Below are 15,912 nucleotides of genomic sequence, written 5' to 3'. Positions count from 1 at the left end.
ACTATTTGGTTGCTTTCCCTTTGCATGCTGAGAACAACGTAAATGGGTTTATTATTTGTGTAACATTTTTATATTTCACTTGTAGTATCATTAATTTGTATATTTATCAAGTAAATTATTATTAGATCAGCTCACAAATAAATTCACCTCAACAAAAATATTAAGAATATGCCTTTTAAAATTTTATTAGGTTATTTTACTAGAAATCGTCATGTTAAGCACACAAGTATACTAACGTAGTGTACATCCTCGCACACTACGCACTATGCACTCGCTCGCAGACTTGTGAACTTGGACCTTTTGACACAGAGTAGACTATGTATTCTAGTCTATGTCTTTTAATGCACACTAGGTGACATCAGCTCTGGAAATAAGCGTACCGTAAACTAGAGTTACTTGACACCACTTTTGAGATAAACGTAGTTGTATCTCAGCAAATATATATATATATTTGCATGAAATGTTTTAATGCAGTCGTAACATACACTTTCTAGTTCATATTGCCAATTACTTTTTTTTATAAAGAACTTCTGTTGTTAAAAAATGTAAATGTTGCCGGGCCAAGTCACTTGCTACCAGGGCATATAATTGAATGCCAATTCAATATACTATGCAGTGAAGCTTGGTCTATGGGGGGACTTGAAACACCAACGTCTGAGAATTATTCTGATAAAATTTGCATTAAAAAATTCAACATTTTGATGAGTTGTGGGTGAATATATGTTGCAAAATGTAAAATAGTTCACAAAACTTTTTTAGAAATCTAGTAAATGAAGAAAATAATGAAAAGCTCCAATCTACCTCACATAAAAGTAGAAGTTATCCTTTTCATGAAAAAATATTAACCATGTCGTCAATTGAAGTTTGTAGTATTTTCCCCACTACTTGAAAATTACCATTTTCGGCATATGGCACCAATAGCACTAAACCGAACTGAACTGATAAGAAAATAAAAACTTGCGAATATTGTAATTAATAAATGCTGTTGATGAAAGTGATCATATGTACACTGTTGACACACGCTGCATCACATAATTACGAAGTGTGCTGCTCTTTGAAGCGTCATTTACTAGCTGCGGAACAGAACATATCTGTCTGGCATTCACGACACTTGGAAGTTTAATTTGTTCTTTAATATCACTGACATCATAGCAACACTGATCTGTGTTTGTGGGTCACTTCTAGTGAGACGAACCACACATAGTGCTTATCATGTATTCTTTGTAAGAAACATCCTCTATTACGCCACGGAAGAATTCTCCTTCGTAATCCACAATTACAAAAGTTTCCCACCTCATATCTTATCGATTGGTTTTATGTCTGTGAAGTTTCCTCATTGCCTTCTCTCTTGCCACCTTCAACTTTCTTTCTCTTTTGTTGGATTTCTTCTACCAAATCCTAGTCAAAATCTTCCTCCTCGAATTCACTGCAAACTGAGAACTCAGAATCTGATTCATTACTGGTGCTATCATATCTAGGCGAACTAGCCTTGATTTGTGGTGTTGATCGTGGAAGTTTGTGATGAAGAAGGTTTGTTCAAAAAATGACGTACTTACACTTTTATAAAGTGTGACATTCACTTTCCTTTTTTGACATTCTCTTCTATTTATTATTGTCTTTTTTTATGTTTTGCGGCAATCTGTGGTTGATGCAGTCGAGTTGATCGAGACGGGGACAAATAGTCACGATGCTGACGTCCCCATTAAACCTTACTCATTCCATTCCATTCATCTCAGGGTACTTCTGAGCATTCCATATAGTTGCTCAGCAGCGCGCTGTGTCAGTTCATTTCTTTCAATTTTATTTAACACCTCAGTTAATTTTTCTGGTGTATAGTCTGCGTAAGCAGGCAACCCGGCTTCCTTTTATACGTTCTTGGCATCTTTGTTTTATTTTACAATTCTGTTAACACAAGTACGGCCTTTAAATAATAAAAAATATAGGGTAATTTGGTTGGGAAACAGATCTAATTATCATGGTGTCAAGTCACCCCCCACATAGCCAAACTTCATAGTGAAGGGATGGACCCGGGTCAAATTCCCATCCAAAATAAATTACGAACTTGGCAACTACGTGTATGTGTTTACGAAAGATTAATTAGGCACTAGTACAATTATGAAATTTTTCGCTCTCAAACTATAGCCAATGTAGATTAAATTTGTAGACTTTCAAAACTGAACACGCATAGGTCCAATGATAAAACCGGAAACAGTTACCCATGAAGTTATTTGTTTTTAATGCAAATACTGGAGATGATAGCCAAGAGACTATAAAACATCACGAGACTAACATCAAGGCAGTATTTCAAATAATTTTTCCAAAAATTTCAATTGAAACTTTTTTCCCATTTTGGGTTCATGACACCCCCTATCTTACGGTATTTCAAATGTGCACTTGTATCTTTTGGACACGGTCTTAATTTGAGACTGTAAAACATCTGAAGAAATATATATCGGAGGAAAATATGTTCGTGCAATAGTTTATGTGCATAGCAAGCTGCTGCCACCGGGCAGAACGACAGACTCGGGCATGTACTATTGACAATTAGTGCAAGTGCACCTAGAAATTCAGAAGGAAAAATCATCGAAATTGGTCAATAGAAAGTGTGCAGTATATCATGCTGACAACGCCGACCGCATACATCTTTAACAAACGCGTCAAAAATTGAGGAAAATTCATTGGGAGGTTTTAATGCATCCACTGTATAGCCTACCTGAAACCGTCAGACTATCTTTTCTTTCGGTCTCTGTAAAACTTGCTAAATGGTGTTAAATTAGTTTCAAAAGAGGCTGATGAAAACCACGTGACAATTTTCTGACCAGAAACCACAGAAACGTTCTATAGCGATGGGATTATGATGATGTCAGATGTTCATATCTGGTTTCATATTATTATTTTCAAATGAAAAGAAGTGTATTCTCAATTTCGGCCTTCAAGGTTCAACATTTTCTACACAACCTCATACATAAAAACATCATTATATTGGAAATACACACACAAAAAAAAGTAATTATTAACTGTACAGGTAGGAATGAGTTATCGAAGTAGGAAAAATCGAATTTGTTTCTGTAAGATTAATTTTACGATATTTCAAGTATCGGAATATGATTTTTTTATCATTAAAAAAAACAGTTAATTTTGTAATACGTTTATAGTAGAAATCAAAATTACTACTTCTAATAGCAATCTAATTCTAATAAATTAGTTCTAATACTAACAAAAATAACTTCAACGTTCCACAATTATGCCCTTTAGGCTACGGGACACAAATGATTAAGGCAGGTGACTGGTGAATGAGAATGTAGGAGGGAACGAGGTACCCCGAAAAAAAAAAAAACACGGACACGATGTTGTCCACCACAAACTAACTTGGCTGGAGATCTAACCAGAACCCCACGCACCAGAGGTAAGCATTCTACCACTGAGCTATCGTGTCCCTGTTACTCATTATATTATTATTATTATTATTACTTGTAGTACGAGAAGCAGCAGCAGTAACAATGTTAATAACAATTGTAAGAAATGGTATTCATATGTAATATATCTTATTTTCCTTACACTTCTTACGAAATTATTTTAAGACTTTTATTAAAAGAATTTATATAAGAAACGCTACCAATAAAATAATCAATCAATACGAGTAGTCCTACCTTAGTGTACGCAGGAATTCTCATTTTCACTTTGCCAGCGAAATATTTCCGTGTCAGACATGCATCGGTATTTCTCAGGGTTTGCCCAAGTGGGCCCAGCCCGAAAAAACCCACCGGGTTTTTTCGGGTTGGACCCACCTGAAAAAACCCACCTTAAAACCCACCTGGGTTTTTGAGCTTTTTGTTAATATATTATTGATACAACTAAGGTGATCATATTGAAAGTGATTTTTATCAGATTTTGGACTTTCCTTGGGCGAATTGAATGCTTTCACGTTAAAGTGTGCAACAACATTCAACAAAAGACCTTTATAAAGTTCTGAATGCACTGAGTGAATAATAATAATATAATAATAATAAAAACCTTACCTTAGCTTGAGATAATTAAGTAACAAATTAATGTATGGATTATGCTTATAGCCTATTTGAAGGGAAAAAAAATGAAATTTTATACTTTAGAAAATACTTTCCGTGAATAGTGTGCTCGCCAACTCGGCGACGCCGAGGGACGCTGTCCCTCATACGTTTAACGCGTTTAAAGCCATAGACGCCAGTATTACCAGTAAACATGTAGTGCATTAGTAAAACTATTAGTATTATTTCTTACCTTGGATGGTAACGCAAGTATTCTTCAGTAAAATTTAGTTTTCCAACAACAGTTTAGTGCAGTTATTTGTAGGTACTCTTCAAATAAGCATTCTGTAGAATCAGCACCAACAAAAGCGTAAAAATTCGTCAAATTTAAAAAACTCGATGCTCAGAGTTCCGAACTACGTACAACTTACTATTTCAAGTACTGAATTCGAACTTTCGTACTAGTGGAAGTTTCGATGTACAGTAAAGGGAGCTGTATTTTCGAGGGAGGAGGGAAAGAAAACACGTCCCGAAAGAAGTTCTCGGGAAATTCCCCCAATTGAACGCACAAAGCATAGGAACTGAATACTTCAACAATAAAACTATTTATTTTATGCTGGAAAATATTTAATTTCATTTAAGATTCTGAAACATCCTAACTATATATAAAACTACATGAGCTGACAAATTATTGAGCACTTCCTGTAGGGCTACAATGATTAAATTTGGCATGATGGTAGCTTTCCGGTACTAACCGACAGAAAAATAGCCAAAAGTGAATATTCTTAATTTTTAGGGGGTCTAAAGAGGGGATGAAAAATTTCCCCATGTTATTTAAATGGACCTTTTTTGGACCTATAATCTCATGTTTTAGGTACGTAGAATTGGAATAAAAACTTGAAATTCGGTATGCTTGTACGTTTTCTTAGCAGTACCTAAGTAAATCAGTAAAAATTTAAAAATCCAACTTTAGAATGGTTTTATAGGGAACTGAAAAATTTTTCCCATGTTATTTATGTGGAACACCTTTTACACCCCCAAATTATTGAGCACTTCCTGTAGGGCTACAATGGTTAAATTTGACATCATTGTAGCTTTTCGGGACAAACCCACAGGAAAATTGCCAAAAGTGAATATTTTTAATTTTGAGGGAGTCTAAAGATTGGATGAAGAATTTCCCTATGTTATTTAAATGGGCCTTTTTTGGACATAATCTCATGTTTTAGGTACTCAGAATTGGAATAAAAACTTGAAAATCGGTATGGTTGTATGTTTTCGTTAGCGTTACGAAGTGAATCATCAGAAATAAAAAATTCTGACCGTAGAGTAGTTTTATGGGGAAATGAAAAAACTTTCCCATGTTATTTATATGAGTCGTCTTCTATACTCCAAAATGCTTAGGCACTTCCGGTAGGATTAGAAAGATGAAATTTTGGCATGACTGTAGTCTTCCACGACTAACCGACAGAAAAATTGCCAAAAGTGAATATTTTTAATTTTGAGGGGGTCTAAACATTGGATGAAGAATTTCCCCATGTTATTTAAATGGACCTTTTTTTTAAACTTATAATCTCATGTTTTAGGTACTTAGAATTGGAATAAAATCTTGAAATTCGGTATGCTTGTATGTTTTCGTAAGCGTTACCTAACTGAAACATCAGAAATAAAAAATCCCAACCGTAGAGTGGTTTTATGGGGAACTGAAAAATCCTTCCCATGTTATTTATATGGGACGTCTTTTACACCCCAAAATGTTTAGGCCCTTCCAGCATGATTAGAATGATGAAATTTGGCATGTTTATAGCATTCAAGGACTAACCGACAGGAAAATAGCCAAAAGTGAATATTTTAAATATTTTTAGGGGTTTAAAGGGTGATGAAGAAATTCCCTTGTTGTTTAAATGGGCGTTTTCTTGGGACTCAAAAACTTATCTTTTAAATAGTTGAAATAGGAAAAGAAATGATAGAATTGTGGGTTCAAGAGATGCGAGGCCGTAGGCCGAGTGAAGACATTGTATGGGGGGCGATGCCCTTGGGTGGGCAGATTCAGGAAATATGAAGAGCAAGTTCACGAAATTCACTGTTGATGCAAAGGGCAATAGATAAGAAATGTGAGGCCGTAGGCCAAGCAAACTCGGGGACCTGGGGGCAGAGCCCCCAGCTAGCCAAAAGCTAGTTTATTTTATAAAATATGAATTATATCTTTCTTAGTGGTCTTAAATTAATTTTCTGGAAAGATCCCTCTTGCAACAAGTGCTCGGGAAATTCCCGAACTGAACGCACAAGGTATCGAAAGTGAACTTCAACAATAAAAACCATTTATTTTACGCTGTTAAATTAATATATTTGGTGTTCATATTTGGCAAACGTCAATGAGGCTTCTGGGACGATTCAATCTGCATTTGTTCGTTCGTCTGCTTGTACCACACATACTACAGGGAATCACTTCCGGTCTTTTAAGTGTAAAGTTTCAGAGTACAAGCACGAGACATAAATTTCCTGTATAGATTTTGGCGGCATACCAACGTAAAATTTCAAAATGGTGACAATTTTATTTTTTTCAAAATAGCGGGTATGCACGCTACAAAGCACAATTTTCGGTCTTTTAAGTCGAAATTTTTAGAGTAGAAGCACGAGATACTCTAAATTAGCTGTATATATTTTGGCGAATATCCAACGTAAAATTTCAAAATGGCGGCAATTTTTTCAAAACAGCAGTGATTAGAAACTTCTTGCAAGTTGTGACAATGATAATCTTGAAATATAAATCACATTTTAACACTTTTACCCCAAAGACATTGAAATATTTTGATAAAACCCAATTAAACCCGAAAAATCCCAATAAAACCCGAAAATACCCGAAAAAACCCATATGGGCCCAGGTGGGTTGGGCTTTTTCAGAAAAACCCGGGTTTTTTCAAACCCTGGTATTTCTTCACCATTTACTGTGAAATGTTTTCACTTTCGTTGTGTGTTCACGTCATTTTACTGCACACAATACCCCGAGCTACCTTAGGACACTTTCACACTTTAAAGGCTTCCCGAATAAAGACATATTTGAGCTCGATAAAATATTTATTCTATTTTAGAGCATTACTTAATGTCTGAACTATGTAGTCAACTGTATATTTAAGAAAATCACAGAAACAACTGGCTGAGTGTATACCGTAACCCCATGCGCCTACTTACTGATTAAAATATGGTAAATACAAACTTCAACTCATTACTTTTAGTGCAACCAGAGATGTACCAAGCAAGAACAGAAGTGTCTATTTACACCAAGCTTGCTTTTCGTTTTATTTGAAAAACATTTTACCGACTAAAATTATATCTTCCGTTTGGAAATGTGTGTTTACGTTCTCGTGCTGTAGTCTTTTCATTTTTTTTTTTAAATTTATTTTTTTTTCAAAAATGCCAATTCTAAAAATTTTGATTTTGTGACTGTTGATCAGTAACATACATTTAATGGAAACGAGAATTTCCACTTTTCAGTTGAACACGATTTACGAACATTTGAAAATTTTGCCATACTTTAAACCAATTTCCGTTCTCACATACTGGCCTCATGAAATCAAAATCTAGTCTTATTTTGACATGGTATTTTAATTCTGTGTACTCTGTTTTCGAAATCAAAAACAAAATAATGGAACTGAAATTAGCAATTCAAGAAAGTAAAAATGTGTTCAACTACATCAATATCTTCTCCTGATTTTAAGCGATGTCTTCCTTTTGAACAAAGAAAAACTGAAACATTCACAATCTTTACATCGCGAATCGGAAGTAAGTATTGGTTGTAAAATTGCTGTCCTGCAGTTGGAATTTATATCCAGCAGTCGGTCCGTATGAGAGCATGGAATTCACAACGATCTCATTTAACTCACAACTGATACATATAAGCTCTTCAAGTCACTAGTCATTGCCATACACACAGGCCACAAACATCCCTCTTCGTAGGTTGTGCATCTGAATAGTCTCATGCCGTACCAGAGATCTTGGCTGGACAAATGAAATATCTTCTTTCTTACTCTTTAAAGTTTGTAGAATATAAGTTAGCTCATCAGTGAGAGTCCAGACTTCTGAATTCCTTTCCTCATTGGGACATTCTTCTGTTTTCTGCTGCGGAATTCTTCAAGTACTTCTTTGGGCAACAGAAATACACATCCAAGGAAGATTTCTATTTATTCCGGTTCAGAGTGCAGCGAAGAAGAAAGAAAAAAAAAAGTAGAACATGTTTGATGTGGTACTGGGGTCAAGTAAGTTTACTCTAAGTAGAGATTTCATGCATATAATATCGACATTTACATGCAGATTAAGAATCCAGGGCATCAGATAATATGATTTCGTATCACGTCTCTAGCTTTGAATATTATATTTATACATTTCACACTTACTCACCAACTTTAGCAATGCGTACATATTTAAAATATGGGTACAAACTAGGGATGGGCAAAACAGGTTTTTATAAAAACCGGAAATTGGTTTCTAGAAAAACCAAAATCCGAAAAATCGACATTTCGGTTTCCTCCAAAACTAGTTCGGCTTTCACCGAAACCGGTTTCGGTTTTCTCCAAAACCGATTTCGGTGAAAATTTTTGGAAAACATATAAAACTATTTCCGCGGAAACGAAATGAGTTTCAGGAGAGCAACGAAATACTCTGGTCAGAAATAGAACCAATTTTGAAAAAAAAAAAAAAAAAGAAAGAAAGAAAGAAAAAGAAAAGAAACCATGCCATTATTTAAGCCAAGGGTTTATTCCTATATTATTCATGCCTATTTACTTATTAAGTTCCTAATTCCTCGAATCTAGCATAACTAAGGAAAACGTGTTGTAATTTTTCGCTTCGCTGTGCTCTGAACTGGAATAAACAGAATTATTGCTTCATGTGACGTCATTAATAAGTACCACCTACGAAATGCGTAAATAGTTACCGTGTACAGTCACCGCATATTCTTAACATGTATATCTAGAAATAATTTATCTGGATAGTGAAATAGTGGTCTTTTAAATATATTTTTGGAATGAACAACTGCAACTCCAAGTAGAAAAGATACGTCAAATTATATTACTACTTGCGCACAGATTTTTTGCATCACGAATCGAAATTACCTCCTTGCTTGTTTATGTTTGTCTTTCTTTTTTAAAAGATTTAGTTTCAGAAATATAGTTAACACAGTACTGGAGTAACCATTACAGTGCCCAGTTCAGTTGGTATTCTTACGCAGACGCGAAAAATTACACATTATTAATTTTTAACAAAGTGAGTCAAAACTTCCCTATCGTACAAAAGTCGCGTATCAACCCATGTTAAATGTTTATACAAACTATATTTTTATCTATTTCGGTTCAGGCATGACAAAGCTGATAGCTGTGAACAGCACGGAACTAAAGAACTTACTTATGAGAACGGCACATGTAAAGCATGTATCAACGTGGATACAGCCAGTACACTATATGCAAAATCAATTAAGTTTAAGGATTTTACTCATGTTTGGAAGTAAAACTCATCCTTTTAGTTTCACCGCCTCAATACTCTGTCATTGTGTACAGTAATGTTTTTAATCTTCACATTATTTCTACTAGTGATCTATGAAATAGCGGGTGATTAATATAAGACCAGCCAAATGTTTTAATTACTATTATTTCAATACGGAAAGATTTCAAAATAAAACAGTTCTATTCATTAAATTGTACATACGCACGTCTTAGCTTTAAAACGACAGGTATAACTCTAAATTACCTAGTACAGTTAACATTTATAAAATAGAAACAGTTCTCTACCTGAAAAATGAAGTTTGTTTTTTTTCAACAACAAGTCCTCAATCTGCATGAATTATATTTATATTGTAATATCCAACTTAGTTTTGTTCATAAACAACCGATACGTGCTTATATTTACAAACGCCAACAATCATGTGCGCCTTACTCGGTGGCAGACGACGCGAACACAAGCGTCTTAAAATTGCCGATGCTCCTGGTATGAGCGCACCTCGTCCCTGAAGGCCCACCAATTACGCCCTGTCCTGATTCAGTTAGATACACTTATTACTTTTACTGGACACCTAGCACAGGTTGGTTTGCCTTTTCCACTGTTGTTTTTACAGTGTATGTTCGGACGCTATATTTATACTCATAAAGATTAAGTCCTCTTAAACTTAACCTGCTCCAAGAAATGGAACTTCTTCCACAAATAGTAATTCATAAGGTAGCGAGTGCCTTTCCGTATGAAAGATTACATAAATCATAATGCAAGGTAGGTAGTACAATAAAATTTCTGTCATTACCTTGCATACAATCAATTTTACATATTTAATGACCCAGGCAAGGATCAGCGCTGGATAGTTACTGAGTTAATTGGCGCAGCTGTCGGCCACGAAATACAACATTTATGGAGAAATGACCGGAGTCAGACGAATTATTAGCATGAGAGAAAAAAAGATAAGAAGATCGTCAGTGTAGTATGATTAATTACGAAGAATAACAAAATTAAATTCTGGACTATATGAATTCGCGTATTGAAACAATACTAAACAGACAGACAATAGAGCATAATATGGTAGTGTTTCAAACCTACCGTCAAATTAACTAATCTACTGTGTATTTTGTAATTTTTGCTGCCCAAGGGGCATATATTCTGTAAGGGGCTCCGCCCCAAGCTACCTTTTAAAAGTTTATTTACATAATACTGTAGTACGGTGAACTTTATAGTGCTGGTTGCTAACATGAAGTCTTCGTTATGTTTGAGTATTGCATAGTTTGCAACACTTAACAGTTGAAAGATAAGGTACTAATTTTGCGTAGTAATACAATATTGATGAATATGAATCTAGTGAAGGGCAAAAAAAATGAATGAAAATAATAATTCTGATTAACAATTTAGAGTGAACGGCGAAAAAGAACCATTGAGTTGAGTTGATTTTGAGTTTAACGTCCCGTTCAGCAGCGAGGCTATATGAGACGTGGACCTACTGATTAACGTGGAATCCGAACCACATAAGCTCCCGCCGGGTATCGAACCAGGGACTCCCACGCCAAAGACGCGTATGCTAACCGCTTAGCCACGAAGGAGCTCAGGCGGAAAAGAACCATTAGTGACTCTAGGTAAGGTATATTAATAGAACAAATAAATAGTAATCGAACATTAGAAATAAGTTCATGGGGCCTTATCGTGTCCGCCATCTACGGAAGATTAGCTCGGTTATTAAGCGTAGTAAACATACAATAAACAAAAGCGTTAGTGGAAAATTATAGGGTGAGAGGTGTTACAATCTCTTATGCTGTCATACAAATATCGGAAACAATCATAAAAACTGGTTCTTGTTACAAGTAAGAGTGGTCATGCATAATACTTAATGCGGCAAGTTTATAAATACTGATTATGCATTTTTAATTTTTTTAAGAGGTACTCAATTGCTGTATATCACATTGGGTCTAAATATCATATAGTAAATTACATACTGACACATAAAAAATTGTTATTGCATACTAGACTCAGTCACAATTAAGAAACACATGTACTTTTTGTCTCTAAAATAGCCGTAGTAAATGATGCAATACGTGTTACTTTATGTTGTTGCTTCTGTAATGATTTTAGCTTCAAGTGTAGGTTTCATACCTTATTGTCACTTGAATTCAATCCATGACCAACAAATCTCCTTGGAATAATAACAAGTTTCTTAAGCTCTTTACCAACTTTCCACACTCTAGCAGCCATCATCAGGATTACCGTCACAATACCACAGAATCCAAAACATTACTAATAAGCATGAAACACACACCATGTTAAACTGAACATTTTCTAAATTTATACTAAGATATACTTTCTTGTAAGTAGCAGCGAAATTAGTAAGAAATGAAATACATGAAGACTGAGAATAGGTTAGTGTAAAAATGGAATTTTACGAGTAAAGCACATTCATTCATAAAGCAACAATGGTGCAGATTTAGAATAGGTAATCATAAAAAAATAATATATTTATACTTAAGATGAGACTGTCTATGCAACGGAATGCATAAGATATTAATTTTGATGCAGATATATTGCACATATTCATATATAAATTGATTGCATAGATATTTGTTTTTCAGTAAATCTACTCTCTTTGGTATAAATAATAATTTTTGGGGTGTGGACTTAAAACACACCGTCTTAAGAAATTATTTAAAGCAAATAAAGTTAAAGAAAAATGCTTATTTTTAATTTGAAGGACTATTCTTAATCTGCACCATTTCCAAATGTCATAAACTGCGCGAAAACCACATTAACGTACTTGCAAATCAATAGTCAAGTATCATTAAACGCTACTAATACAGTTGTTACTTGCATTTATTCTCGCTTGTTTTTTCTTAGTATAAATAACTAGCAGCGTTCACCCCGCTTCGCTGCGGTCACCCCGGAACGCAATAAACTTTGTTACTTAGATAATTTTTACTTTTTCGCTTTCAAGTGATATGATAAAAACCATAGAAGATTGCAGTAAATGTTAACATTATATCGCCTGTCATTTATGTTAACCCGCCCCGCTTCGCTGCGGTCACCCCGGAACGCAATAAACTTTATTACTTAGATAATTTTTACTTTTTCGCTTTCAAGTGATATGATAAAAACCATAGTAGATTGCAGTAAATGTTAACATTATATCGCCTGTCATTTATGTTAACCCGCCGAGTGACACGGTCATGCGGGTTGCATATAAATACGTTTATTTTTACCTATGATGAACTAACAAAGGATTTGTACGTTATGGACACTTGAATGGTCAATTATCTCAAGACACTGGTAATTAAAAATTAAAGTGATATGATAAAAACCATCTAGGGTCCAAATCCTAATAACCCCCCAAAAATGAAAGAAATTGGTTCAGCCGTATTAGCGTGATGAGGGAACAAAGGATTTGTGCGTTCTCTTTTATATATAAGATAGTTTTGCGTATAACAGTGGCGGAGCTACAGGGGAAGGAGACCACGCACCTTTACTGTAGAACTTTGCCATGGAGTGGCTCCTTTCACAGTAGTGGCCATGTCCCTACTAAATAGGCCTAAATCATTGAAAAACGTAGATATAGGTAGATAAATACTTTGTGCTATTAAACATTCAAAACAACTTTAATGCAATAGCAAATGAATAATATCAGTAATTAATATTTGAGAATTGTTTACTTGAATGATAAATTGTAATGACTGGAGCAAGGATGCTAAAAAGAATAAGAGGATGAGCCCACACTGCAAAATCATAAAGCCATGCGTCACAGCTTCGCTACGCCATTTTTGTTGGCTCAACTTATAATCAATGACCCATAAGTTAAAGTTAGAAACTGCGATATCTTACTTGCTAATTTCTCGAAAATTAATTAAACAATAGTGAATCCGAGCCCGAGTAACCGTGAGTTTCACAGAAAAATATAAATCAAGCTCCATTAAAAGTAGCTAATGATTCCAAGGCCGGACGAAATAATTGCTCGCGAGCGAAGTGAGAGAAAATCTGAGGATAGTGAGCGCGAGTATTGTTAAAGGCGGATTTTCATGCCCGCGTTAGAACGGAAGCATCAGTTAAGGTAGTGAGCCCCAGTTCGGTTAAGGGAAGTAAGCCATAGCCCGAGCCTGAGTGATCGTGAGAAGAAATGAAATTAATGAAGATCATCCAAAGCCAACCCGAGTCCCACTAAAAGAAATAAGCCATTGAAGGTAATGAACCCAAGCCATATGAGTGTAAGTCCCACTAAGCTTAAGCCCAGTTGATGGAAGTGAACCCGCACGAGTTAGCAAAAGTCCAATTAAGAGGTTCGCGCAAAATTGAGCATGAACCCAAGTGAATGCAAGCCCCATTCAGGGTTGTGAGCTCGAGTGCGAATGCAATTGAGATTAGTGAAGGCGAGCCCCACTGAGGGCTAGTAAGCTCGACTCCAAATGAGCATGTACCTGAACAAAACTAGAAAGCGCGAGTGCCAGGTGGCTAGATATTGCCAAATCCCATTAAAGGATATGAGCCTGAGTCAGAGTAAACGCTAGCCTCAACGCGAATAGTGAGTGCGAGTCGCACTGAAGATAATGAACCTGATCCCAAATGAGAGGAAACCTTACTGACGTAGGCCTAGGTGAGCTCAAGCCCCATTGATGATTGTGAGCCCAACCCCAGTAGAGAGAGTGATCTCAATTAGGTTATTGAGTGCGACTCTCATTGAAGAATGTGAGTATGAGAATGCGCATCGTTGAAGAATGTGACCCTAAGTAGTGTAAGCGCGAGCCTCAGCGACAATAGGGCGCGCGAGCCCCATTAAAGGTAATGAACCGAAACATATTAGTGTAAGTCTCACTGAGCTCGAGTTCAGTTGATGGAAGTGAGCCTGCGCGATTTAGCACAAGTTCAATTAAGATTAGGGAGCCCGAGACCAATTAAGCGCACGCCCGAAAGAGATTGGACAGCGCGAGCTCCAAAGAGCCTAGTGGATGTGAGCTTTGTTGAAGAATCTGAACCCGAGTCCGAGTAAGAACGAATCTCAATTTCAATCCCGAGCCCGAGCACAATGAGTACAAGCCCCACTGACGTCACTGAGCTCAAGTCCCATTAGGTATAGAAGCTTGAGCCCAAATAAGCGCGTGCCCGAAAGGGATTAGTGAGTACTAGCTCAAAGGAATGTTAGTCTCATTGAGAAATGTGGTGCCGAGCCCGAGTAAGTGCGAGTTTCAACGAGAATAGTGAGTGCTTGCTCCACTGAACGTAATGAACTCCAGTACAAATAAATGCAAACCCCGCATCATTGAGCACGAGCCTATTGATGGTAGTGAGCCTAAGCCCAATTGAGATTAGTGATCTCGAGCCTTATTGATTTTAGTGAGCTGAAGCCCAAGTAAACACGTGCTTCAATGAAAGCAGTGAACGCGATCACCAAGGAAGCTAATGAATCAGATCCTCCTTGGAGGATATAAGTACCCAATAAGGGAATAAGAACGCGAGCTCCATTGAAAGTAACGGAACGAGCCCGAAAGCAGCACATGTAACAATTTTGAACGATAAAATGAAGATTTAAATAAAAGTAAACGCAGTAAACATTACGGGGCTTATGCAGAGACGTTTTAACGTATAATTAGCGTCATACTAAAGGCCTGACTTCTGACTACTGCAGAAAACATATGTTAGTCGAACTCTTTAGTATGGTACTATTCAGCATCAGAACGACTCTGCATAAGGCCCTACATATTCAGACACGAAGAACTTAACGTTTTGAACAAACATTAATGCCGAAAAACATACAGTGTGTCCGTAAAGTCGCGCAACCCAAAGTTTGATTGCGTATATCTTTTGAATCAAGAACGATAAACACATGAGACTTGAAACAAATGTAAGCGTGTTCTATGTAGATATTTTCGGGATCATGTTCAATGTCGGAATTTATAACATTTTTATGTAGTGAGGAAAGAAAATACCGAAAGTATAAAATTTAAAAAATGTACAAAATGAAGAAAATCAATATTCAATCGCAGAAAACTGATTTCCAGCGGGTGAATCCCTGTGTATATGTGCAGTTTGCATCAACATTCATCCATTGGTGGGAAACTGTGACAAAGTTGATACAGTGTTGGCCTGCAAAAAGACAATTTAATGCATCCGTAAAATGGGTGTTTTTTTTTTTTTTTTGTCAGAAACGCTGCCCCTGCCAACACTGTTGTCGTAAAATTACTGCAACAGGTGTGTTTTATGAGAATTTGTACATAATTCATAACTTGAGTTTTTATTCAAAAATTTGCGATAAAAAAATACCCATCTGGCAGCTGGCATGAAAACTAAGGTTATCGATTATGTGCAAATTTTCATTGCTTATCATTAATTAACCTGTTGCAGTAAATTTACAAAAACAGTGTTACCAGGGGCCGCGTTTCTGCCAGAAAGAAAATACCCATTTTACGGATTT

General features: G+C 36.0%; 1 protein-coding gene across 1 annotated transcript in view; it reads right to left on the bottom strand.

Annotated features, from left to right (window-relative positions):
- Positions 1-11,774, bottom strand: part of LOC145692325 (cytosol aminopeptidase-like) — a gene marked incomplete in the record, with an annotated part of 77,431 nt that extends 65,657 nt beyond the window's left edge. The window contains 1 exon segment of the mRNA XM_081767626.1: positions 11,619-11,774. Within this exon segment, the coding sequence (XP_081623752.1) occupies positions 11,619-11,720 (102 nt within the window).
- Positions 11,775-15,912: the final 4,138 nt, after the last annotated feature.

This window comes from Thermobia domestica, chromosome 1 (genome assembly GCF_964235325.1).
Source record: "Thermobia domestica chromosome 1, izTheDome1.hap1.1, whole genome shotgun sequence".
Classification (NCBI taxonomy): Eukaryota; Metazoa; Arthropoda; class Insecta; order Zygentoma; family Lepismatidae; genus Thermobia; species Thermobia domestica.
This window is presented reverse-complemented; position numbering and strand designations above follow the sequence as displayed.